General features: G+C 38.5%; 1 protein-coding gene across 6 annotated transcripts in view; it reads right to left on the reverse strand.

Annotated features, from left to right (window-relative positions):
* MTCL1 (microtubule crosslinking factor 1) overlaps positions 1-27274 on the reverse strand; it is a 121832-nt gene that overhangs the window by 35364 nt on the left and 59194 nt on the right. For 3 of the 6 annotated variants that reach the window (XM_089517053.1, XM_089517050.1, XM_089517052.1), the window contains exons 4-7: positions 16858-16917; positions 14126-14215; positions 9074-10390; positions 7974-8129 (exon numbers count right to left, since the gene is read on the reverse strand). In XM_089517053.1, the coding sequence (XP_089373179.1) occupies positions 7974-8129; positions 9074-10390; positions 14126-14215; positions 16858-16917 (1623 nt within the window). The remainder of the gene's footprint in view (positions 1-7973; positions 8130-9073; positions 10391-14125; positions 14216-16857; positions 16918-27274) is intronic. The other 3 variants (XM_089517054.1, XM_089517056.1, XM_089517055.1) reach the window with 1 other exon arrangement.

Here is a 27274-nt window from a genome sequence, read left to right on the forward strand (position 1 = left end):
TATGTTGTCCTCAATGTATTGTAAGCTCATTAACAAATCTACAGCGAGATATATATATATATATATATATATATATCAACAGGCTTGGTCCAGAAGTCCAAACTTTCATTCATGGAAAAGGATACTTTTGGTCACCTTCTTTATTCACCTTGTATACTTTGCAAATCTGTTGTGGGGACCCCTTGTATCTGTATAACAGGTGGTATATGTGGTGGGCAGCAGGGGGAAAGGTAAATTAGTGAAAAGTTTAAACCTCTGCTTCCATTTGCAGAATAACTCTTTTTGTTTATAAGCAAATCCAATATACTACATATTTCCTGAGATGGTATGGAGATAAAGTCATTTCAGCCTCAAAGTACTCTGATAATTCTTTGTTACAATTTTATTTCTCTCCCCCCTATCTTTTATCTAATTATATATTTTATGTGAGTTATGTTTATGACTGTGCCCCAATTATATTATAGGGTGGAGTGGGCAACTGTGACAGGTCTGGGGCCTGATACCCTACAAGGGGGCAAACAGTCTATTGAAAAATAAAAGTTACCCCCCCCCCCAAAAAAAAAAAAAATCCCACTAGCCAGGCATCCACTTCTAGCTCTCAAAATTGGTATTTTATTTTTCATTTTTATTATATTTATTAAAATATTTAATTGACTTGGTGCTGAAGTGACACTGATGACACAGATCAGGCCTTCAAGGAGAGGGCATGCTACAACTGAGATGCCACTGCAGAGATCTCTTGATGATAAACAGTACAGAAAGCTTTGCAACCTATTTAAAAGGTACATTTCTGTATCTGGAGGCTTCGAGGAGTAACAATTCACCTTCTTTTCTGATCGGAAAAGAGTTGTCTGGGAATCTGAAGACTTTGAGGGTCACAAAAACATCCATGAGGGTACAAGTTGCCCCAGGGCTTCATTTTGCCCATCCCGAAAGAAATAACTTAAAACAATGGTGCAATTTCTGCGTATTTACAGTAAATATCTACTGAACTAAGTGGGGCTATTCTTAGGTAAAAGGGACAGGGGGTCAACCTAAGCCACAGCAATAAACACAAACAACATAAATAATAGACTACTGGAGACAACCACAGCACTATCAAATATAAACAGACATAGAACAGCACACCACAAAGACATTCCAATCCAGGAAAACTACTCTCAGTCTTCCTAGAAGTAATATAGATGCCTCCTTCTATCTTCCACCCCATTTAACAAATGAGTGCTTTTCATACCACAAATCCATTATTAGGGAAACAAGGTAAAGAGAAAGAAGTGGTAGCTATGTGTTAGGCTACATTCAATCTCTGTACCCACCCTACTCAGCATTTTGAAGGGCTTCTGTTTTCTAGCCTCAAACAGCCAGGGGAAAATCTCTGCTATATTTACAAGTCCTGGATTGGGTCCTTATACACTAACACTGACAAAACTGTTTCAACATACCCATTAACTGACAAATATTAATGATGATAATTTTACATTTATTTACTTTACGGATTTTTTTTCACCAGAAAGCCTTCCCCTCTCTTTTCCAATGCCATGACAAACATAAGACAGCCCTCAAATCAAAGGAATAGTTAAATGAAAGAGGATTTACTTGCCAAGTTCTCATTGACGAAACTTTTTTCTGACTGCAATTTTAACAGAATTACAAAAAACCCTCTGATCTGCATTTACTCTGAGGAGTTTCAGAATTCTATAACTCTGATATAGAATAAGAGTGGCATACAAAAATCAGAGGGAAAGAAACCCCACATTTGGCTTGCAAACTAATGTACACTCCACTGAGAAAGGATTCACTTTTTTTTTACCAGAGTATCTGTGAGTATCTACATTATCAAATGTGTGGCTATCCATCCATTTCACATGGTTGCGTATTTTCAACAGAGGGACAGGGACGTAGCCAAGGGGGGGCTTCTTGGGGTCCGGACCCCCCTTCCATTAGAAAAATGAATGGTGTGTGCTGCTGCGCCGCCACACCCAAGCCCCATTATAATGGTGGCATTTAGTCTGGATCCCCCCTTCCTAAAATCCTAGCTATGTCCCTGAGAGGGAGAGCAAATAAATGCAAATATGCACAGGAAAGTGAAGACAATTAAGTGTCAATGTGAATGTGTTAAAATCTGCAGCAATTCACATAATGCACTTGGCATGCAGACCAACTCATAGATTCTGTATTTGATTTGATTTTAAAAAACTAAATAATGGCCTGTTACAGACAGCCAAAATAAAGCTGCTTCGAGTCACTTTGGAGGTATGGTATTTCAATGATGCATGAGTCCTAAGAGTCTGGAAGCTTCACCAAAGCTGCACTCCAGTCCTTAGGACTGGAGCGTGGCTTTGGTGCGGCCTTTGGACTCTTAGGACGCATGTATCATTGAAATACCATGCCTCCAAAGTGACTCGAAGCAGCTTTATTTTGGCTGTCTGTAACAGGCCAATGATTGGAAAAGCAAAAGGATTCCAATGTGTTTCGCAGATATCGTAAAAATGTAAAATGTATCACATAGTCTCTGGCATCTATTCATTTAGTATTAATCTTTACCACTCACTACAGTATTATTCTATATCTGCACAAATACTCTGAACAAATTGTATTTCATTTTGTCACAAAGTCTTCCAAAGCTGTTGCCAATTTCTAACTAAAAGCTCTAACACTCCATATTCTTTTATAGGGAGAGGTGTAATTTTGTGTCAATCATGGTTATATCTGATACTTAAACAACTGACAATCAGGAGTATTATATAATTTTCTGCCCCATTTTTTGAATTCATTTAGCATTTGGGTGTCAAAAATAACTTCCAGAACTGTTAATTTCTCAACTTCAAGCAAAAGCTGGGACATAGGACATAAGAAACAAAAAGGAAAGATTATTTACCGTTGCTCTTACAGATATTACATGTAACTGCATAAATCTATCATCTTACCATCCTGAAACCATATTCATGAAATATTTTAAAAATAACAGCAGTAATCTAAAGGATAGCGATGCATACAACCAGTATAAGAATTCCCAACCATTCTAACATAGGAAGACATAGTTGCCCAGTGCATAAAACCTTGCACAGATTTTCTGATGGATGTGTAAATCATCCAAAGTGTTGAGGATGAATTAATGAAATATATCAATGGGGATAAAAATACATTCATATCATGTGTTCTATAAAAGGTGAAACAATAAAATGAAAGGAAATTCAAAAGTTTAGATTTCAGGTAATTTCAGTGACACATAAGACTCCCTGTAAATAAGTAAGAATTACCAAAATGACAAAACTAATTTTGTGTATTAAAATATAAAGTCATAACAAAACATTCATTGGTTATTAAACTTTCTAATTATTCAATTTCTCTTTTCTGCAACAGATACCAAATTACCCTTCCTAAATATCAGGCAGCTGCAACGACATTCCATTCAGTTCAGTTCTGTGGGTGTCACTGGTTAAGGGAATGGTGCCTCTGATTTCATTACACACTTCCCAGGCTGAGTCAGCAACACAGTACATGCTCTTACAAGGCTGAAGGATAGGCTTCAAGTTACCAAGTAGAATAGGAGAGCTACTACACATGTAATCCATAGCATCAAAAAAGATTCTAGTGGTTGCATTGTCAATTAGGTGATGGGAAGCATTTGTGGAGGAAATTTTGAACAGGTCTACTTGTATGTTATTTAGAATTAGTATTAGACTAGATGAACAGTACTGCTCTATTTAGCTTGACTTATAAACCTTATGGAAAATCTAAACATAATTTCTAGCAATTTGAATTTTTGTACCACGGCCTGGATCAGAAGGTGACCTTCAGCAGGTGAAAAGCTTCTGCTCACAAAAGGAGTGATTTACCCACAAAATTATAGCACTGTGTGAAAACAAACTAAATAGAATGATATTATGTGGTTCTTGTGCAAGGCAAAGCCTGAGAATGATGAGGAATCCACTTCATACAGTATAATACATGTATTCTAGCAATTGTACAAAAATTGGTAGAACTGCTGGCTATTTTCATTTCATTTCATATGGTTAAATCCAGCACTTTCTTTCTGTCACAGATATAGAAAAATAATTCTCTAATACACCATGGAAGAATTCTGTTCAGTCTGAGAGAAAATGCATCTCAGGGGCTATCTAATTCCTATATTATGCTAAAACTAAGTTGTTGTGTTTTTTTTTAAAAAGAACAAGTTTTCTTACAGTGTGTACTTAATAGGTTTATGGAATATATCCTATTAATACTTTACATTACTAACTGCTCATGGAGTTCCAAGAATGGTAGCAATCTAAATGAACTGAAGATTATTGGGTGGTTTCAAATGCAAGGCAGTAAACCTCTGTTGTCTGTAATTTAACAATCACTGTAGATGTTTTATCTTAAAATGCAGTGCAAAAATTGTGCTCTGTTAAACAGTTAAAACTTCACTTTTGGCTCCCCCCCCCCCCCCCAAGTTTATTCTTACTTAAAAACACTTTTGGCATTTTGATCTGGGAAACTTTTTAATGGCCCTTTGAGATCTTTGCAGGCATTGATACACTACAAATGCATAACTAGTATGATCCGAAAAAGTCTTTAGTGTGTGCCAAACTACATGCTACACTAATTACATAGCATGCAGCTGCCCTTTTCATTTTTCTTTGCACTATAGTAAGCATGACACAAACTGAGACCACTGCATGTAGAGAGGGATGATTTAATAGATTTTCTTGCATCTGTCTCCCTCTTTTATATTCTTCCCATTTTCCATTAATTTCTTCCAATGAAAAGCCCAACGTTCTAAAGTTTAAGGGGTCCTAGGATTACAGGACTTCTTTTTAGCTCCCTTTTTAATTACATTCTTACCTGGAAAGATTATAACGTTGTGTTATATTCAACATCATGCTTTAATAATTGGCTCCTACCAAAGTAGCATCTAATTTTGAACCTCTAATGTTTATTATTTTGCTAACATGAAATATTATTTGTACCAATTAAGTGGCACACCGGAAATGTATTGAAGTTATCCAGTGTTTGACATGAAGTTGCATGGAATTCCTGAAATGGATGTGCTTTTACACAGAAGAGGTGGAGGCATTTTTCATCCATTTCCCCTTCCCTCAGCAGCCCCCAATACTCCAGATATCTCCATTTCCACCAGAAGACATGGTAAGGGGCTTTAGAGAGAGAAAGGGAATCATCTGTAGAAATGTTAATGGATCAGGAGCTTCTACTGGATCAAACTCACTTTTCAAACTGTAAGGAGAATTTTTTATTTAAGAAAATGTGGCTGAATTTAGCTTGCAGTGAACAAGGATAACTTCAATACACCCCCAATTTAACTAAAGCAATGAAATAGGACTGATGAATCTAGAATAAATAAGGCCTACAGATCTTTTCTCACCATCACAAAAGTGGATTAAAATTACAGATCCATCATTCAGGGAACAGTCTGAAGGCTCACTTAATGCAGATTAGTTAAACTTTAACATCTCGTAGCCACTCTTTTGTTCACATAATCAGGGTGGTTTATGGGAACATTTTCACAGTTTTATGTTAATCCATGTCTTTTATACCAGACAAATGCATGTGAACTTTTTCTCACAGTCAGAGATAAGAATCACCATTCCATGCTTCAAACACACTTTAGAAGAGTTATAAAATTCCAGGCCTTTTGCCATTCTGGACACAAAAATAATGTTTCCTGACTATATCAACATATACATATTTTAGTGTTTATGTTCCCATTATCTGTAATATAAACCAACCTGTGTTTAAATCCTGTCTGACATCAATACTCAACAAAAAATTATTTCAAGATATATGGTATATAAATAAGGCATGTTTCCCTGATTTATAAAGGTTATAGGACTAATAAATATACCTCTCAGCTGGCCATCCTGTGTTCTAGAGAAATTACAGGAGCAGCTGTCTTTTGCGGAGTAGGTTTATTAGAAAAATGGGTTCCTATTTAGCATAGTATACATGTATCTCTGAACTCTTGTTTATGCTAGCATCAGGCTCTCTTTCTTCTCTTTTCAGTCTTGCTCACTGATTCTCTGCCCAACTGAACTACAACAAAGGTTAATCTATTGTGTATAGAAGCATATATGTAAATCAAGATACTGCATTTTTTCCCTGTGCAGCTCAAGCTGGCTTCTGGCCTCCATCTTTACAATACATTTGCCAATTTTAGTAACTAGCAAAACAAATGGTGAATCAACAGTCTGTCTTGCTCAATATCCTTTAGTGCCCTACTAACTTTTTATGTTTAAAAATATTGCTTTAAATTGTCTTTAAGACTTTACTTTAAATTGCCTTTAAGACTTGTCTTAAATACTGCTTTGAGAGGGAAGTGACATCATAGAATTGTGACATCAAGACTGAGCAAAATCAACATCTGATATAAACAACACTTTCTTCTAGTTCAGTACAAAGATACACACCAAAACAAATGCAAGGAGCACCATTCCACAGTGAGATCATCAGCTGAATTAGGCACTAACCACCAGATAAGCATTTAGATCTGACTAGTTCCAATCAGACACTCAAGGGTGAAAACTGATGATTCTTCCAACTATTAATTGTGGCAGTTCACAACATAAAACTGATGGAAGAAAGCTAAAACTTAGTGCCTTTACTGGACATGGAGCTCTGTTTATGCAAATTAGTTGGTGTTTTGTTATCGGAGAATGGAATGACATACACAATACGAAAAACCTTCATGTATTTAGATTCTGATCGCAGAAGAGAAAGGACTTAGGATCATGTCCACAAGGTGAAAATTATTTAGATGCACCAAGCTTGAAAAAGGTTTATATATGTTTATGGAAGCTATTTTCAAACTGTTGGAAATTACAAGGACCACAGCACACCACAACTTTGTAGACTATTGTCTAGCAGAAGGTAGAGCTATAACATTTCAAGACTTTCCAGTGTCATACATAAGGTGGTATAAGCACATGTATACCAGATACCTGCTTACTCTCTGATACCTAATTATTTCTTAGCTAATTATGTTCTCAAAGGAATCAAGGAGTAATATTAGCAATATTCTTCCTTCTGTAATAATGTATGTGAAAACTGTGATGTTTCCAGTTAAGAAAACTGAAGTTAAGAAAACTATTTGCAGAGGTAAGTACTTATTTCATGCAAAATTTGTATGTGAGGTTTGTTTTGCACAGAAAACAGCATTCCCTCCCCCCCATAAAAATAGCATTGTGTATGCAGAAACATTTTCTGTTCAGAAATGCTGTTTTCTCTGCATAAAATACTTCACCTGAAGACTTATTCTGGACAAAATGCACACATTTTGTGCAGAAAAGGCATTTTTTGTGTAGAAAATAATATTTTTGTGCAGAAGTATTTTCTGTGTAGGAAATTCTGTTCTCTGCACAAAAAAACTATGTGCAAATTTGGCATAGAATATGTCCCAAACGAGAAAGATTCTCATTAGTCTAGGATTCTCTTCATTCGAGTGTCCTGATCCCTGAATATGTTTTTCATTTTTGAATACTAGAATGCAATAATAGAACATTGTACATTTTCTATGTCTACTTCCTGATCAGTTAGCTATACCTGGGATGACTGCTGTGATCACAGTGATAAAGGCCTGTTACAGACTGCCAAAATAAAGCTGCTTCGGGTCTCTTTGGAGGTATGCTATTTAAATGATGCATGCATCCAAAGAATCCAAAAACTGCACCAAAGCTGTACTCCAGTGCTTAGGAATGGAGTGTGGCTTTGGCACGACCTCAGGACTCTTAGGACCCATGCATCATTTAAATAGCATGCCTCCAAAGAGACCAGAAGCAGCTTTATTTTGGCAGTCTGTAACAGGCCAAAGTAAAGCATGCTCATATTTTTAAGCAAACAATTGTGTGTGCAGGGTATGTTTTTTGTTCAGTTCAAATGCAAATGGTGGTGGTTCCAATTTGTCTTAACTTCTCTGATAAAGACTTAGGATTAATTTCCAAGGCAGTAGGATGTTTTTTATAGGCTGCGCTAACCTCTAGACTGAAACAACCCTTGTTTTCTGGCCTGTAGAGTTTAAAGTCTCCATCAGCTCTGCCGTTTGGTTCAGTAGTGCTTCGATGGGGATGACTCTCTTGCTCCTCTCCAAGGTCCTGCATGCGCTGCCATTCCATCTGATCTCTCAGTTTCGACTGTTAGGTGCATGGGTGGGGTTTATAACATAAAAAAGACAGGAGGGGGGAAAAGGAACAAAAATGGGTAAGGTAGACGATAGAAAAAACTACCAGACAAAGAAAAGTGTGAACAAAAAAATCAACTTAAATGCAGTGGCATAAGAAAGTGAAGAGAATAGAACTAAAATGAAAATGAGCAAAATAACGGGCTGAAACATCTGAAAAGCAAAAAAGAGAAAGAGAGGGAAAAGAATGCAAACACTGGTTATGAGGCGCATGCAATGAGGATGCATGAGTCAAACCAACAGCAAGCATACAAGTTATGGAGGATATGGGGATACAAGGCTCTTCCATCCTTACTTGTGCTGTGCAGAAAAGCCATATCCAGTGTGGCAGCTGTGGCAGTACAGACATGAGCCCAGGGGAAACGCATTACGAAAGGCGGTCCTCGCTGGCTAGAGAGCTTCTTTGCTCACCCCTCCGTTATGTGAGAGAGCTGTAAGCAGGCTTTTCAAGATTATAACTTATTTCATTTTGGATTTTTTAAATTGTTGGCAAGACCTTTTGAGAACACATGTCATATAGCAAGGAGTGTAAGAAGGGAAAAAAGGAATATTTATATAGCCATTAGCAGAATGGCTAATGGTTTATGGAAAGAAAAATGTTGTTGACATTACCTATGGGTAGTCATTGTATTTAAACTGAAGTAATAACAAAAGTGATATGCATAAAATATAGCATCTGCTCTAACAGACCAGGAAAAAAAACATTTTGATTCTATTAGCCTTTTTGCCACGAGGAACAGTCTCTATACCAAAGTAGAAGAGAGCTTAAAGAAACCCTACAAAATGTTTTATAATTTATACTTTGAAATAATAACAAAACAGCCATAAGTAAAATTAACATCAGTTCTTCAACGAAGAAGAAAGCAAAACATGAAGAGAAAGAAAAAGACCACCTACCTGGAAATCTGTGATTAGCTCTCTTCCCTGATTACCAATTGGTGAGTCTCGGGATATGGATGTCATCGTGGACAGAAAACTGGAAGACTCTGTAAGGTGAGGGAGTGGGGAAAGATCATCTATTTGGTCTTTCCCAACACTGTCAACCTTCTCCAAAAATGTTTGCAGTTCTTTCTGGAAATGTTTCATCCTTGAATTGATGGTGTCCAAAAATTCTGGCTCATTCTTACGGTCCTTTCTTTCCTCATCTTTTTCAAAACCATGCTCAGAGGAAATACTACTGGTTATGAGCACTTTTGCTTCATATATTAAACTGTCTGTATCAACAATGAGACGGTCCACAGCTCTTTCAAGCCTTTCAGCTTCACGTCTGATGTTGACCAGAGAGTCTGCATGCTCTTTGGCCTTTGTCAGTTCAGCAGAACAAAGATCACTCACTTCTGATGGCTTCCCACTCCCAAAACCTGATGTCTTTTCATATACTTCTTCAGAGTCACTCTCACCCCCAATGGGTCCTTCTCTCTTTGGTTGAGGTAGATGGCCTTCTTCATTGTCACATTCTTTCTTCCCTGTGTCACTCTCAGCATCACTCTCCCTGGGACTTGAGGTTCGCAACCCTAGGTGAGAAGCAAGATCATAACGCTGCACATTGGACATCAAGACTCGATTCTCATACTGAAGTTTCATCACCTTCCCACTAAGTTCATTGATTTGCATGCGGGCAGATTTCAATTCTTCTTGTAAAGACCCACTGGATTTGGATGCATTTTCATCAAGCCAGCCAGCCTCTTGCCCAGGCTCAAACTTGAATTTGTTTAATTCATTTGTTAACTGCTTGTTATGATCTTCTATCTCAGCGATTGATCTCCTCAGCAGTTCTGCTTCTTCTTCTACAAATTGCAAATGGCGGCGTAGCTCTGCAGCTGACTCCACAGAGTCACCATAAGGTGAGGTAGGAATACTCGAAACGTGGTCCTGGCTGAGACATACTCTCTCATACTGACACTTCATATCCTCCATCTCAGCCTTAATACCTCTATTTTCCACCTCCAACTCCACTAACTTTCTGCCCAGGATGTTGGCTTCCTCTTCTACCAGCTTCAAACGAAGCTTCAGTTCAGCTTCTCTTGTGCTGGGTGGTCCTCCAGCCTCCCCAATAGGGAGAGGGCTTTCCACATCTCCATAGATGGATTTGTATTTTTGGAGTTCTTGCTCCAGTTCATCTTTTTCCTTGCCTAGCTTGGCCATCTTCTTACGCATCAGTGCTGCTTCTTCTTTGGCAAATTGAAGCTGGCACTTTAAGTCAGCACTGTCTTCCTGCCAATAAAAACAGCCCAAAATTAAATTAAAAAGAGGAAACTGCATAGAAAATAAATACACTGTCTGCATCTGTAGTCCAGGGATATGATATAAATATGTAGCCAGGAAAAACATGGTTAATTTAGAAAGTAAATCCCCTCTTTTAAACATCCAGCTATTTCAGAATTTATCATTTTATAAGCCTTTCCACAAAAGGACTAGTTAAAACAAGGGACATTGTTGGTGAGCAAGAGTGTAATTCTGCACATTGTTCCCATAAATTGTAAAGCAGTCACTATGTGACACCCAATCTTTGATCATGCACACTTAAAAATGCAACCCTATGCATATTTACTCAAAAGTATACATCGGTGTATTCAATAAAATTTGTTCCCAGGTAAGTGTGCATAGGATTGTAGACTATTGTACATGGGTTAAAAAACATGTCCATTTCCAAACTAGTAAAATGCACAGCAAATCTGCATAACATTGTGTGATATTTTATTACTATAATGCAGTACTAACATGCAAGGCTTGCTTCATAGGGGACAGCATGAAATAATATTATCACTTCTACTTCAAGACATAAGTCTATATCCCGGGACCTTATATTAATATGAACAACTATTTACTACAAAATCAAATTTCATGTATCATATAGTAAGCCCTGCTGTGGTGAAAAAAAATAAAGTTTTTCATTCAAAAGACTTATGTCATTGGCATGAAAATTCTATTGGAGATTAACCAAAAATAAAAACCAAGGCTAGGTTTTAAACTTTTCCTGAATATTTACTTTCAGAAGCCATTCATTTCTATTATCTTTCACTGAATTTATTGAGATAACACCCCAGAAAGGCATATTTGTCAAGATAATAGTCTTGGAAAGATGAAAAAGCAAGCTTTTAAAATAGTTCAGATTCATTAGAAATTGCTAACAGCAGCTAAAAACGCTATCTTGTTTTTAACACTTACATAAATAGTTGTATTTCGTTTTTATTCAATTCATGTACAGTAGATTTGGTTGCATTAAAGATTGTTTTAAAAGGGAGAAAATGTATCCCCATAGAATCAAAGGGGAAAATGTGTGAATGGGTACAAATAAATGCACATAATACTAATAATACATCTTTAATATATGAGACCAAAATTTTACAGCCATATGTACCGCAAACAGAAATAATGTATAAATAACATTTTAAAAATGCTATACAAACAAGCTACATAGAAAGCAGAATGATGCCAAACAATTGCAAGGCAATCACAATAACATTGTAAAAAACAGTGCTATGCTCAAATAGGCTATACAGATAACACGATAATGTAAGTTTAATTAAATAAGAAAAGGCAATTCCAGGATGACAAATGACATCAAGAATTCTACTGTTTAATATATTAAGGGCTCTGAACTCTGTTCAAATTGGAATGGGGGAGCAGAGATTACTCCTATGGTTGGTCACCCATAAAACATTTCCTCCTTCTATAACTAGAATAACAGAACTGTATGGGTTAATGTAGCAGAATCCTTTTTGGAATCATTTATTGTTTTGGAATTATCTTTTCTATTCACCTTTACTTGCTTGACTATAGAACTTTTGTTTTCTTCCATTGTATACAAACTATTACACAGTGTTTTATTTTTAATGTATGTATAAATTACTTCTCTGTGAATTGTTCCTTTGTTTTTGTTGACTTTGTATTTTAATATATTTACCTGGTATGTTTTTATTTGTCTTTTGCTTTGCTTCCCCCCCCCCCCCTGTAATTTTATTGTCTCTTCATCAAGAGTGTAAAAGATCAGAAACGAAATATTATTTTTTGCATACTAACTAGAATACTCCAGTACAAAGATCTATATTGCATGTCTAACACTTAAAAGACAATTAAATAAAATATTCTCACTGTTCTGGAATTCCTTAATCAATTTTAGGTCAATCAGGAGTATAAACAACTCCAGTACTACTACTATGTTGTAGATTGGTAGGCTGAGTTCAATTTTTTTCGCTTTGCATAGACTAACGGAGGACAGGCAGGCAGTAAGGCTTATTGATAAAAGTCATTTTGGCTGCCTCTGCGCTGCAGAACTAATGCAGTTTCACTGCCATGGCTGAATGCTATGGAATTCTGCAATTTACAGTTTTCTGACATATTTAATCTTCTCTATCAGAGAGGTCTGGTGGCACAATAAACTACAAATCCCAGACTTCCACAGCATTGAACCATGGCAGTTAAAGTGGTATCGTGCTGCTTTATTTCTGCAGTGCAGATACAGCCTCTACAAACAAGGATTGTACTTTAACAGAACTATCACATAAAAGACTATTAATAAGAAAGCCTCTTTGAGAACAAGATTGAAGCCTAAAGATAATGTCTTGCATATACAAATGTTTTTGACAATGTAGCATCGTGAACTACTATAAAAATGAAACACAGCAATGTGTTTGTAAGACTGATGGGGAGGAGGAAGAGAATGAGAGAGAGAAAATCTAATGACACCTACTGAAACCGACTGCATTAGAAGATATTGCATTGTAGTTTAATTAGCAAGTATGGCAACCATATGATAGTCTAGGTTAAATCTGGGTAGGTTTGATTTACAGTTGGCCCTCCGTTTTTGCGGGGGGTCCGTTCACCCCCACGAAAACAGAGACTCGCCCCCATAGGCTTTAATGGGGCACGTGCCTGTGAAAACGTGCGGGTTGCACGCCATGAGGGTGTGCCCCATTGAAATTATCGGAGGCCATCCCACCATGAATATTCAAGACCGCGGATCTCAAGTCCACAAGAATGGAGGGGCAACCTGTGAATGTCTGGAACTCAGGGTAGTCAGGACTTTGTATGTGAAAGCTCTCTCTTTTTTTTGCACATTATATATATATATTTTCTAACTTCTTTTCTCTCTCTCCTGGAGTCTTCAGAGTAAGTAATCAAATATTAAATAAACATACATTCATTTCCAAGCCACATGCTAATTGAGCACAAAGAAACCAGTTTTGTTAGCAAAACAGATCTACTAAATATGAAGCTGCAGAAAAATAAAAGACGAATAATGCAAAGTGTGCAAATAAAAGTCTCATGCATTGGCTACATTATACTTTAAAAACAGCTTATTTCTTACCAGATAAATTCATAATAGGAAGCAGACCCTAAAGGGACAGATTAACTGCCCTGACCTTTTTATTGTCTGGTCAAGCACATCTGAAACACTCACTAGCTGTGAAATCCAGTTCCCCTTACAATTTCTTTGCAGATTTGTTTCTAGTTTGTGTTCTTCCTGTTTATAAGACTGTTCAAACAACATATTTGCATATGATCAACATATGAATCGGGAAGCAGCGCCCAATGGCTGCATGTTCAATGTGTCATTTGCACCTGCAATTTTTACACATAACTGCTTGGTTGACAATGTATCTATGCTTTATTTTGAAATCTTTTTCTTTAAAAAATGGATTGGATGCCAATGAGCCTACTTGATTTTTTTTTTAAAAAGCTTGATATAAATTAAACACATATTAGGCTTGGAGTGCAGAAGCTGTGATGAGGCTGAGAACTTAATCGAATTCCAAAAAGTATATCTATCTATTTATTTTGGCTAACAAGTCATCAGAAAGAGAAAGGGATAAGAGCCAAATCTTCTGTTATCACCTCATCAGTGGTCTCGGTCAGGCAGAATGTGGCTATGCCCTTATTGGGTTTTAACCAGATGAAATGGCAGCATAGCTCATGCCCAGGAAATTGGGCTGCCAACCTTCCTACCTTGCGCTGAAGAAAGAGTTTTCTTTGCGTCCTGACTGCTGCCTGGCATTTTCCAAGAAGCTCCATTCTGCAGCTCTGCTGAACAGAAACCTATTTTTTCAATACAACTAAATGCAGAAAAGGAACATCTAACAAGTTCTTTCTTTTCATCATATTGAAATCCACATTTTTTTAAAAAAAGAATGATGCTTCTAATATAAAGAAAACTATGAACATTCTAAGGAACCTAGACAATCTGAGATGCAACTTCGTCAAGTTATTTCTGTATATGTATATGTAACAGAAATATTCTGGGTTTTATCCAGATAGTGTTCCTCCTCAAGTGGATGAGAGTTCTCTGTCATAGAGGAAACTGAGTTTCATTGACGATTTCTGCTAGAAATGTGATTTGTTTCCCCCAAATTCTTTTCTCCCTACCCCTATGATTTCATTAGAAACACCAAATTACCAATTTTTAAAAACTTCTATTAGTCTTCACCAGTATAGACAACAATAAGAGGTGAAGACCAGAAACATCTAGAGAACCTCTGGTTACTGTAAATTCTGTTCAGCTGCAATTCAGTCTCCTGAAAATGGGATGAAGCGTCTCTTGAAAATGGTTGTGGGCCATCAGGAATGCATGTCTTCTAACTGCCTATACAAGCCCATTTACAATTAATGATGCTAGACTGGCTCCAGGTATAGAGTAGACACACTGAACTAAATGAGACTAAAATTAGTCATGACTGCTGTAAAATACTTTGTATATGAGCCTAGTCATGCAAAGTTGTCAAGTCATGTCCAATCGGCTGGTGTTCATCTCCATTAATAAGTAGAAGAGCCAGCCTTGTCAGACTACTCTGTGATCATGTGGGTGGAGGTATGGGAATTCAGAGCTCTGACAGAGGCACAGGAGTTTACCACACGGGAGGAATTTCTCTTAATTTTGAATGAAAAGAAAGTGGGGCCAGAACGCATTCACGTGAATTCGCTAGTTCAGCGAATTTACGTGCATTTGAATTGCATTCGAACTGACTTCCCATTGCCCGAAAATAGCTTGCCATTGCCCGAAATTGCGTGTGGTAGTCTATCACGCAATAACGTGAAACCCCATGATTGCGTTCAGATTGCCATTGGATTATACTTCCAATTTCCCTTGTCTGATAAACTCCTCTTCTAGCCTCAGTGATCCTAGGGAGGGGACTGCAATATGTTTCATGGCCACAGTTTGCTCACTCTAATTTAGGTTAGTTCACTAGTTTCAGTCTTTGTTGTGCTGCATCCCATAGACAGTAATATATGGCAGTTTCAGTGGAAAACAGCAGTGGAAAACCTTTGGCCTAACAGCTGTCTCTGGACTTTCACCATCACTCCCTACCACAAAATATCCAAAGAACCACAGCTTACCATCTGTGCTGCAGTGAAACGCATTTTGCCATTTCTTTCAAAAATGCTCTCTTCTATGTACACACTGTTGAAAATTTCAGAAGTTTCCGTTGTCATGTATCTCCAAGTTACTGTAAACCTATCATCACCTTTTCTAGACAAAACCTTCCAGACAAGGTCTACCATTGTCTTTCATTAAGGCTGTGATACTGTGACTTGACTGGTGTCATTCAGTGGGTTTCCATGGTTAAGCAGTGATTAAAACCATGCATTCATTCAGATACACTTTGAGTCTTTATCTTCTTTATTACTCATTTTGTTAATTTGGTGAATTTGTCACTTCACTTGAATTTCTCAGTCCACTTCATGGACCTGATGAAGTGGGTGGTTTTCCAAAGGCTTGATCAGACTTCATTTTTACTAACAGTTAACACAAGCCCATGTAAAATTAATGGTGCTAGCCTAACTCTAGACTTACGAAATATGTAGAAATTCGATGCATTCCTGCCCTCATTTCTATCAATTGCATAAAAAATGTAGAACACCTAATTATGTCCTTATGAAATCTTCAACCATAGTAATCCAGTGAAAATATTATACTTTGGTAATGATACTGTAATTGTTATGGTATATATATATATAAATGTACTAAATTGGTAGAATATGACTATGAGAACTAGGCATCATTTTAGTACTTTAGTACAAACCTCCCCACTGAATGGAAATCCAGTCCATATATCCAATCTATTCAGTAGTGAATGGTATAAAAGTGGAGGAGGGAGCAGTTCAATTAAACTGAGATGGGGGGGGGGGGGGGGAAGCAAAATCCAAACCATTTTTCTGGAGGAAATTAAACTTTTTAAAAAATAAAACCAAATAATATGCAATCACAATGGCTCTATAAAAGACAGACTAAAAAAGCACCCTCTAATATACTGTGATTACATGATGTTCACCTGGAAAAAAAATCCTCCAATTCTGAGAAAATAACACACTATGTGTTGTTTTAGCATGTGAACTGCATTTGGTGCCAAGATGCTCATTAACACAAAACCTTGGCACCAAGGATAAATTTAGTTAATGTCTCTGAGCCCTGTCTGTTCCAAATACTCCTAGAAAAGGTGCTTTTTATTTTTCAAAAGAAACAATTCTGCTTTTGCCTCAGACATGGTCGAGAAGATAAAAGCTATGAAACGTATGCATTTTATCAAATTTGAAATTTTGAATGACAACTAAACTATGAAGATATTTTATTAATTCTAGCATTTCAAATAACATCTGAACTATCCTATCAACTAATAACATTAATTTAACCTCTCATTGTCCGTGTGATATGGACTAAATGTCTATATGGTTGGAGACGGTACCTGAGCAAATGCCTTCTTTTCCTTGTGAATATCTCTGCTACCTCTTCTCTTCAGGGAGCTCTACAAAATACAGAATTGATAGCTCATTAATAATAACCTGCATATAAAAGAAGAAAGAGTTAGGAAGGAATCTTCAAAGTAATCCAGTGAATGGAATGAAAAGCATTAGGTTTTCTGACAATGTCACAATAGTTAATTTCAGTATTTGTTGTCTTGAACATAACCTATTATCCCTTTAATTCTGGTGGCATTATGAAGAAAGTTTATGTGCTGCATATTAGGGGTTCTGTTTGAAACAATATACTGTGCTGGTGCATTAACAAGGACCGTTAAGATCATTTCCCCAAACATAACCTAAACAAAACAGCTTAGAGGGGAGGTTCTAAGTTGAAATGTTACCATGGGCCTTCAGGGTGTCATCAGAACACAGTGTTTACACACTGCACACTCTGATAATGCCTTGAAGCCATCCATACACAGGCAGTTTCAAGACGCTCCAGCGATGCGGCGTTTAGACACCGCACACTGCAGGAGCATCTTGAAGCTGTCATAGAGCTGTGGCGAAGCTGCTAAAGTAGTGGATCAGTAGTGGATCTTTGTTGCACCTTTTTGGCCCAGATTCAAGGTGGATTGATGCTGCAGTGTGTGGCTGCTGTGGCCCCAATCCATCCTTGGAAGGAGCAGCTTCAAGCCACCCCTTCCTCCCTGTCTGTTTCCCCCCTTTGTTTATTAAAAATTTGTCTTTGTGTCTCGTGAAGGAGCCCTGGTGGCACAGTGGTTAAATGCCTGTACTGCAGCCACACACTCAAAACCATAAGGTTGTGTGTTCAATACCAGCAAAAGGGCTCAAGCTTGACTCAGGCTTGCATCCTTCTGAGGTCGCTAAAATGAGTACCCAGATTGTTGGGGGCAATTAGCTTACAGCTGTAAACCGCTTAGACACTGCTAGTTCAGTATGAAGTGGTATATAAATTAAGCTGTTTGTTTATTTCATTCTGCTCTGTAGATGACAAAAAAGGAAGATACATGCACTTACCATAGACACTTGGCTATAAGTCAAGAAATTTATGCCTAAAAATTGACCCTAAAATCTTGGGTCAACTTATATATGGGTTAATACAGTAATATAGCTCAAATGATCATAAAAGAAGCATCTCCCTGATGCCGCACTTTCCATGCCTCAGAGGTGATTTCTGAAAGCACTGCCGAGGCAGGAATGTGTATGTGTGAAAGAGGAGATTCCTTTCTTAAACTGATGTTAAAACCTTCTCTCCTTACCAAAACACCCCATTTCCCTCCAGTTCCTTCATTCTCAAACCGATGTTGAAGCCTTCTCTCTCCATCCTCCCCCTCCCCCTCTGGATCTCTCTGCCTACCAAACATCTCATTTCCCTCCACTTCCTTCCTTCTCAATCGGATGTGAAAACCCTCTCTCCTCCCCTAGGCTTTACCCTCAACTTATCCACAGGTCATATCAAAAGCCATGATTTTGGCCCTAAAACCTTCCTCAACTTATACATGAGTTCTACCTGTACATGAGTATATACGGTAAGTAGTGTAGGAGGTAGATGTTCCCAAGTTTCACTTTATATTCATAATCTTGTTTGTACAAATTTAAGACTTTATATTTTTAAATTTCACAAATTTATCAAATAGAACATTTTTATGTGCTGTTTTTTTTAAATGTACACACATACATTTCAATTTCTGATTCTGATTTTTTCAGGAAAAAATGGGGGAAACCCAAGTGTTTTTCTCCATGACTTCAAAAATTCAGGATCCCCCCCATCTCTAGTGTTGCAGTTACCCCTAATGGGAGGGGGCAACTAGAAAAGAAAGAGACAGGAGCATAATGCAGGTCATCTAAATGACTGAGGAGCTTGAACACTGTATTGAACATACTTGGTGCCATTCAGATGTTTTGGATGATATTTCATTAGCCCCAGCAAACAAGACCAATGGTCTAAGATGAAAGGTGCTCTGGTCCAAAACATCTCAAGGCACCAGAGTGAGTGAGGCTACTTTCCATGATTACCTTGGAGCAAGTCTCATTGAACCTTGTGGGACTCATGGCTGAGAAGACATGTTTAATTGTATAGTAAGCAGTCAATTTTTGTGTACATATTAGGCTTTTAGCTATGAGATTGAAAGATTCTAAAACTGATAAAACCTATAAACCGCTTAGTAAATCGGTAAGCAGTATAGAAATGTACTTGCTATTGCTATAAAAATGAATGAATAAATAAATAAAGTATTGAGACCTTTTTAAAAAAACAAAAAAGGAATTAGTATTAAACAATCAGCTGTTGTTTTATTCCACGCTATTGAACTGGGATTACATTAACTACACAAATGCAGAAGATTATAATTAATCCCATTTTACCTGTGTTCAGAACAACATAGCTATTTACAGTTCATTCACTCATATCCAGTAACATATGCTGAAGGTATGCTACAATTTATTTTGGGGTTTTGCATGTTCAAAATTTTAATCTGCTTGTAAGATTACTCTGATTTGTTATTGCTTCTATGTGCGAACCCTGATCAAATACAAGTTGTCTCTCAGCCATTCTGTGATATTTAGGCTCATAATATTGTATTACTGTAACATAAAATCCCAACTACAGCTGGGATTTATTCTAGAGTGACCATTCACATGTTTCTTAGTTGTCATAGATAAGACATTCACAGTAAATATTACGCTTTGTTTGATATGAAGCACAATCTATTATCACTTTTGAGGCCTCTGAGTCAAGATAGTCAAGCTAAAGGTTTTCTATACCTTGGCTCAGTCATTAATCAAAACAGATTAAAAAAAACCCAGAAGACAAGTAGGGCTGCATCTGCACTGCAGACATAATCCAGGTTTACACCACTTTAATTGCCAGGGCTCAATACTATGGGACCTTGGGAACTGTAGTTTTGTAAGACATTTAGCCTCCTCTGTCAGCCAGCTCTGATGCTACAACAAACTACAAATCCCAGGCATGGCAGTTAAAGCAGTGTCAAATTGCATTATTTCTCCAGTGTGGATGCAACCTTTGCAACAGTGGCTATGAAGGAACCAGATAAGATTCTCAAGTCTATGTTAAGGAAAATGCAACATGGGACATACAGTGAAAGAAATAAAACATGTATGTGAAAGTCACAGTGACTAAGCAAGAGCAATTAAGAAGCTACACAGGTGAAAAAGCTAATGTAATTTAGAAGTCTTGAATGTCAAGGACAGAATTGTAGAATGTACAATTGGAAACACCTGAGATTTATTAAGTGTACAAGGTGAAATGATGAAATTCTTAAGTATGGGTTGAACTATGTGAACCAATCAAAATGAATGTATACGCCCACTGGGTGGAAACTGACTAGTGGGTGGTGATTAACAATGGCTATAATAATTGCAATGTTTGCCAATGTATTTTGTGGGTAGTTGGAGTATTTTGGAGATTGTGATTTGTAGGGCATATAGTATTTGTATATAGTAGAATAAAGTAGATCTTTTATATAAGACTACCGAGTTGTCTGGTGTCTTGGGTGAAGATACAAGAGTCAGCAGAATCCTGGAAAAGTTTGGAGACATCTGAGGAAGAAGAGTGAGAAGGCTTGGAGAGTTTGTCAGGGTCTTCAGCCTATTCTCTGAAACTCTGCTGCTTGGAAGAAAAGCATTAGCCACTGACCAAAGCTGGGCAGCTCTGCTGCATAACAAGGTGGTGAGTTAGAGCCAGAGGTGAAGAGCAACAACTCCCATCATCCCTGACAGTCTAAAGATATATCTATCACTAAATATAAAAGCATGATCATCCATGCCAAAGTATTTTTATTTTTATGTATGGTTGTGAAACCTGGACAGTGAAGAAAACTGACAAGGGGGAAAAACTCATTTGGAATATAGTGATAGAGGAGAGTTTTATGGGTATATAGATTTCCAAAAAGACAAATAAATGGGTCTGAGAACAAATCAAGCCTCAGCACTCAATAACAATAACAATAATAGGATTTATTTATATGCCGCCCAATCACTGGGAATCCGGGCGGCTTACAACAGAGGGGATAATAGACGGTTCCCTGCCCACAATCTAAAAAGACACGACAAAAAAGGAGAAGGGAATGGTGAGGGGGGGGGGGAGGGGATGAGGTCCAGCATTCTTCTCTCCCTCTGAGGCCTGGACCAAGGCAGATGGACTGGAGGGAGGGCTCTTCTTCTTCAGGCTAGCCCTGGTGGAGCTGGGCCTGCCTGGACTGAAGAAAGAAAAGTCTAGAAGCCAAAATGACTATTGTACTTTGGACATGCCACGAGATGGCATGACTAATTGGAAGAGATATGAAACATTAAAGGGGAAGGCAGTAAGAAAAGAGGAAAGCTGCATCACAGATGGATTGATTTAACAAAGGAAGCCACAGCCCTGAGTCTGCAAGACTTGAGCAAGGCAGTTGATGACTGACGTTCTTGAAGGTCTCTCATCCATAGAGATTGGTTAAGGGCCTGTACACATGGGTCAAAAGTTTGTGCTTCCCTGGCCTAGCATAGTCCTGTACAGGTGACACAGGACATTAGCCCTGGGCCAGAATCAGCCTGCCCAGATGCAAATCCAGCAGTTCCAGACAGAACGCTTCCCCACATACGCTGTACCTGCCTCCACCATCACATCTGCTCAGAAGACCCTCATTGTGGCCTGTGACGTTCGATGGGGGCACCTCTCCACATGGGTGCATAAAGGTGCCCTGTTTCCGTTTTTACAGACCATGACAGAGGTCTTCTTTGAAGATGCAACAATAGAAACAGGTATGGGGCATGTGGTGGCAGTGGGTTCACAGTGCAGAGGTGTGCATGCATGTAAACACCTGCCTGGTACTGTGCCAGCCCAAGGACTGACGAACTCAGGACAGGCTTGGCCTGTGCTATCCTGCCCGTCTGCTTAGGCCCTAAGTCAAAGCTGACTTAATAGCAAATAGCAACAAATAAGAATAAAATGTCATTCAGGGATGCTGAATGAAAATGCAAGTCTGAACATTTCTCATAATAATTTAACAACTTTTAAAAAATAAAATAAAAATTGTTTAACCTTTAATATCCTGGGGTGAAGAGAAGCTTATGATTTTTGTTGGTTGATACAATTTCCAGTGCAGTCTCTTGCAGACGTTTGCCTTTGATTTCCTGGTCAAAGGTATAGAATAGAGATCTGCATGTTAAATTATTCATTCCTGCAAGGAAGAATGAATAATTTAATCATTTTTATGTCTGCTGCCAGACATCTTTGAAAACTATGCAGTTTTGGAAGATGTTTCATAGGGTAAGCTGTCTACAGTGGCAAGGCTGGGGGGGGGGCTCACCCTACCTGTCCCCATGCAACACTGGAAGGCTGGCAGAGAGTAAGACAAGCACCGGGGAGGCTATAGCCTTCCATAGACCTCTTTTCACTCTCCCACCCATTCCTCGTGTGACATTGGAATGGTGGGTGGGAAGCCAGGCAAGAACTGGGGAGGCTATAGTTTTATTACCTTCACTGTAATAGCGAGTCTACAATGATGCAGGCATCATCCTTAAGCATTGGAGGTACTGCCTGCAATTATTCTCCTGACTATTCGCCACCCAGCCTTTCAGCTTGTGGAAGACAGGAAAAAATGAATCACAGGTAAGACAGCTGGAGTATTCCTCAAATGTATTCGATGATCTCCGTCTGGGCATCGACAGGGGAAGCGTGTCCCTGTTGGTGCTCTTGGACATCTCAGCGGCTTTCAATACCATAGACCATGGTATCCTTCTGGAACGCCTGGTTGAGGTGGGAATCGGGGGCACTGCGCTCCAGTGGTTCCGGTCCTACCTCTCTGGGAGGTTCCAGATGGTGCAGCTGGGAGACGTGTGCTCCGATAAGAGGGCCCTCACAACTGGGGTCCCTCAAGGAGCCATTCTGTCTCCCATGCTATTCAACATTTACATGAAACCGCTGGGAGAGATCATCCGGAGACATGGGGCGCGGGGTTATCAGTACGCTGATGACACCCAGATAGTCTTCTCTATGTCTCCAACTGATGCAGTGACCGAGGATGGCGTCTCTCCTCTCGTGGCATGCCTGGAGTCAGTAATGGGCTGGATGAGGAAAAACCGACTCAGCCTGAATCCAGAGAAAACGGAGGTACTCGTGATAGGTTCTCCTGGTCCAGGAATGGCGGTGGTTCCACCTGTCCTGAACGGGATCACGCTTCCTGTGAAGGACTCCGTGCGCAGTCTGGGGGTGCTTCTTGACTCGTCGCTTCACCTTACATCTCAGGTGAATGCGACGGTCAGGAACACCTGTTATCAGCTTCGACTCATTCGCCAGCTGCGCCCATACCTGGCCCAGAGAGACCTTGAAACGGTGGTACATGCTCTGGTAACCTCTAGATTGGACTTCTGCAATGCGCTCTACATGGGGCAACCCTTGTATCATACTCGGAAGCTACAGCTGGTACAGAATATGGCGGCCAGGCTGGTCACTGGTACTTCCAGGACCAGCCATATTACACCGGTGCTTAAAGATCTGCACTGGCTGCCTATTCGCTTCCGGGCACAGTACAAGGTGTTGGTGATTACCTATAAAGCCCTACATGGCTTGGGCCCAGGATACCTGAAGGACCGCCTCTCCCCATACATTCCGCCCCGCACCCTCAGAACTTCTGGGCAGCAATTACTTAGGGTCCCCGGGGCCAAACTCTCCTCTACAATGAGGAGGACGTACTCCATCGTTGCCCCGACCCTTTGGAACACGCTGCCCACAGAGCTCCGCTCGGCCACCTCCCTGGCCCAGTTTAGAAGGGACTTAAAAACCCTTCTATTTCAAACTGCATTCCCCGAGTGAAGTCCTAGATGGCCTCCCTCTCCCTGCTGACGGCAAGATGGATGGCTGACCGGGGGTTTTTATATATTGTTTTTAACTTGATTAATGTTGTATTGTATTGACTATGTTGTTCACCGCCCTGATCGATGGAAGGGTGGTATATAAATAAAAGTTGTATTATTTATTATTTTATTATGAAAGGATGGTAATAGACGGAGAAAGGGCCTTGAGGAAGATTCCCTTTATCAGGGTTTCAGACACTCAAAAAGACTCTTTCTCCCCTCAAGTAACTGAATATTCTTTCCATCCCTGGCATAAAGATAACCAGTTTGAACACCACAGTCATTAACACTCTGTGCTTGTGCTGGTACAAATGTCATCATTAGTGCCTGAAGCATCATTGATCATGCCTGCTCAAGGTTAATATACAGTGTCTCAGCATCTGCTCAAGGGAAGCCAAGTGATTCCTTCTTCCCTGCTACACTGGGCACTGCTGCACAGGAAGATCAGCAGAGTAGTGTAGCATGCCACAGCTCATTACTGGCTGCAAATGTTTTAGTGTGCTGATAGCTCATTATATCCATTGGGGTCAGCCTACCTAAAATTACAAAATATTAAATGTTTATGCCCACAGTTTAATAAGTCTCCCACTGAAGAAAATTCCACCACTGTCTGTTTAATCTCTCCATCAGGCAAAATAAAATGAAGAGAAATTCAGAATAGGAAATGTCATGAGAGATTTTCCAAAACACCATGTTCAAGACAAAATAATGGCTTACAATACATGGTGATGGTTGTGACAGAAGTAAAGGAGAACATGAGATAAATGGATAAATCAAGATCTCAGCAAGGATGAATAAAACCTTGTAAACCATCCTGTTCTTTTAAGTTCAACCTTGAAAAGTATCATTATCTCCAAAAAAAACAACCAGCTTTAGGATTCGCACTTCAGGTGTTTTCTATTTACAATAAATGTATCAAAGACAAATTCTAAGTGGAAAAACATAAAACATAAACTCTGCATCACTCAAATCACTTACGCAGCCAGTTTCAATAAGACACAATTACAAACATTTTTAAGAATCATTATTCACTGTCTGTAAAATTTCATCTGTATAAAATTTCATTACAGATACAAAAGTCAAGACTCAGGGGATTCTTGACAATGTAAATTATCTCACTTGTAGTTCAATTCTTTTCAGCTAAAGACTTTAAAAATATACAAAAAGAGTGACACCTGATTTTTTCACTTTTTAGCCTTCTGTATTCCACAGTATAATTTCATACAGAATGTATTGGTGTGGCCATGGTGAGGAGAAAAACCTTCAGGTTGGCCCTTCTTCTCACAACCCTTTTCATAATCAAAACTCACTTTCTGCTTTCCACAGACTTTCAGCATGGCCATGACACACTGTCAGCCCTACAACTGCCCTGCTGTAAGAAGTTCTAGCCATTTGTTACATTCTTATCCTTTAAAAAAAAAGGATTAATTGGATTCGGCACTATCCATTTTTTTAAGCCTGTTTTAAGCTCTGGCTAGAATGCTGAATCTTTAGTTTCCTAGCTACCATTTAATAAGGATGGAAATAATATTCAAAAATATTTGGAAAAAAATAGAAAAACATGTTTGTTTTTAGTATCAAGAAACCCTGACAAGAAGAATCTTGGTCTTTGCAATTCAGGACTTATTCTGTGCAAAATTTGCACATGGTTGCTTTGCGCAGAAAATAGCATTTTTTTACACAGGAAACTGTTTTTTTCTGCATAAATACAATATTTTTACACAAACACTTCCTGACCTAGGGAGGCATTTTTCTAAAGGGATGTATCATTGTCTCCTTCAACACTAGTGATGCATAGCATACATATTGAGCACTTTCCACTCCCTGGGTGTGAGAGTAGAGTTCACCAGCAAAGAAGATCAGGATCAAGAAGGCACACTGAATACTTGTTATTCTGACTCCAGATCTCTCATTGTCAACTGCTAGCTTCATTAACAAAACATAGTCGCAAAAAAGATTGCTAGGCTACTATGTCTCAATTTACCCCATAATTTCTCCTAATCTTTACCCATATTGTGTCTGAAATTCTGATCAATTTGCCAAATTTTTGACAGTTGCAACTTTATCAGCCCTAAATACATGATAAGAAAGAGAATGGCCCATCTGACTAGTAGATCAATTTATGAACAATTATTCCAAGAAGGTTTGGCAGATATCCTATGATTCCTCCCATCATTCCCAAAGCAGGAATTCATTTTGAATAATGTAGCACCAATCTGAACCTCATAAATGTTGTTTAAGGGATTAATAGAAGACAGTTATCAATTCAGATACTGGTGGTTTGAATTGTGGCTCATAAGATTCTACTGCATTTGTAGCAAATTATCCATATTGGCCATCTGCAAATTTTGATTTAGGAGCTCACTGCTGCCTGCCTCCCTACATCTTGAAATGTGAAGGATAATATATTATGATGAAGTATCTATGCAGATCAGCAAAATAGTGATTTCATCATTTTCAACTTTTAGCTGGCCTGAAGGCAGGATATGTTTTTCTAGATTTCTGAGCCCTGATAAAGCTGAGCTTGAAATAAATGATCCATATCTACACTTATTCCCATCTAATCCCTGCATTACTAGTCTATAAATGTTATCCATTTAATAATCTGCATGAGCAGCCAAAGTGAAGCCACCTTTGAACATTTTATAAACATCACAGCCTAGCATCCAGAGTATAAAGTACATTAATTGTTGTTAAGTAAAACTCAGTGAAGCTTAATACATTCTCTTTCATGGATTTTCCTACAGCATAAACCTATCCATGTTTACTCTGGAGTAAGGTCAATGAGGCAACAATTGGTATTCCCATGCATACAGGACTGCAGTGCCAGTTATCCAAAATGGTTACATAACAATCAGTTCTTATTCACTCGTTTGTTCTTCAACAAACTTCTTATGATTGTTGATGTTTGCACTGTTCATCAGCTACTTACAAATAATTCTTTCTAGCAGATTACAGTACACACTGCAGGAAGGAAAACAGCAGTGGGCCCACGTATTTTTAAAAGGCCAACAGCAAAAAAATACAGCTCCAATATACAATAAAACACTGATGCCTCTCAGAATAGATAAAATTTAGCTTGATAATTAGATGATTACGGTGAAAGAAGGATGAAAGAAACATGATGATGATGGGATACAAGCATTAAAAAGAAAGTATAAGTCTTAGTTATTGCATGTTGTGAACTACCAAAAGCAGCTTTCTTTTGGTATAAAATGACTGTCTGATCTCTTGGAAGCTCAGACTATGAAAATATTAGGATGGATCCATAGGTGCTCATCCTCTGATTGAAGGACCTTCCTTCAAGCAAAAGATTTCTTACAATGGAGGGAAATATGCTCAGTTCCAGGCCACTGTGGTCCATTATGCTGGGGCCATTTATAAGGCCAATATTATTATTATTTATTATTAACCTTTATTTATAAAGCGCTGTAAATTTACACAGCGCTGTACATACAATCTTTTTAATTGGACGGTTCCCTGCCCTCAGGCTTACAATCTAAAAAGACACGACACAAAGGGAGTGGTGATGGGGAAGGGGCC

This window comes from Sceloporus occidentalis, unplaced genomic scaffold, assembly GCF_023333645.1.
Source record: "Sceloporus occidentalis isolate IW3139 unplaced genomic scaffold, rSceOcc1.0.p SCAF_3, whole genome shotgun sequence".
Taxonomy (NCBI): domain Eukaryota; kingdom Metazoa; phylum Chordata; class Lepidosauria; order Squamata; family Phrynosomatidae; genus Sceloporus; species Sceloporus occidentalis.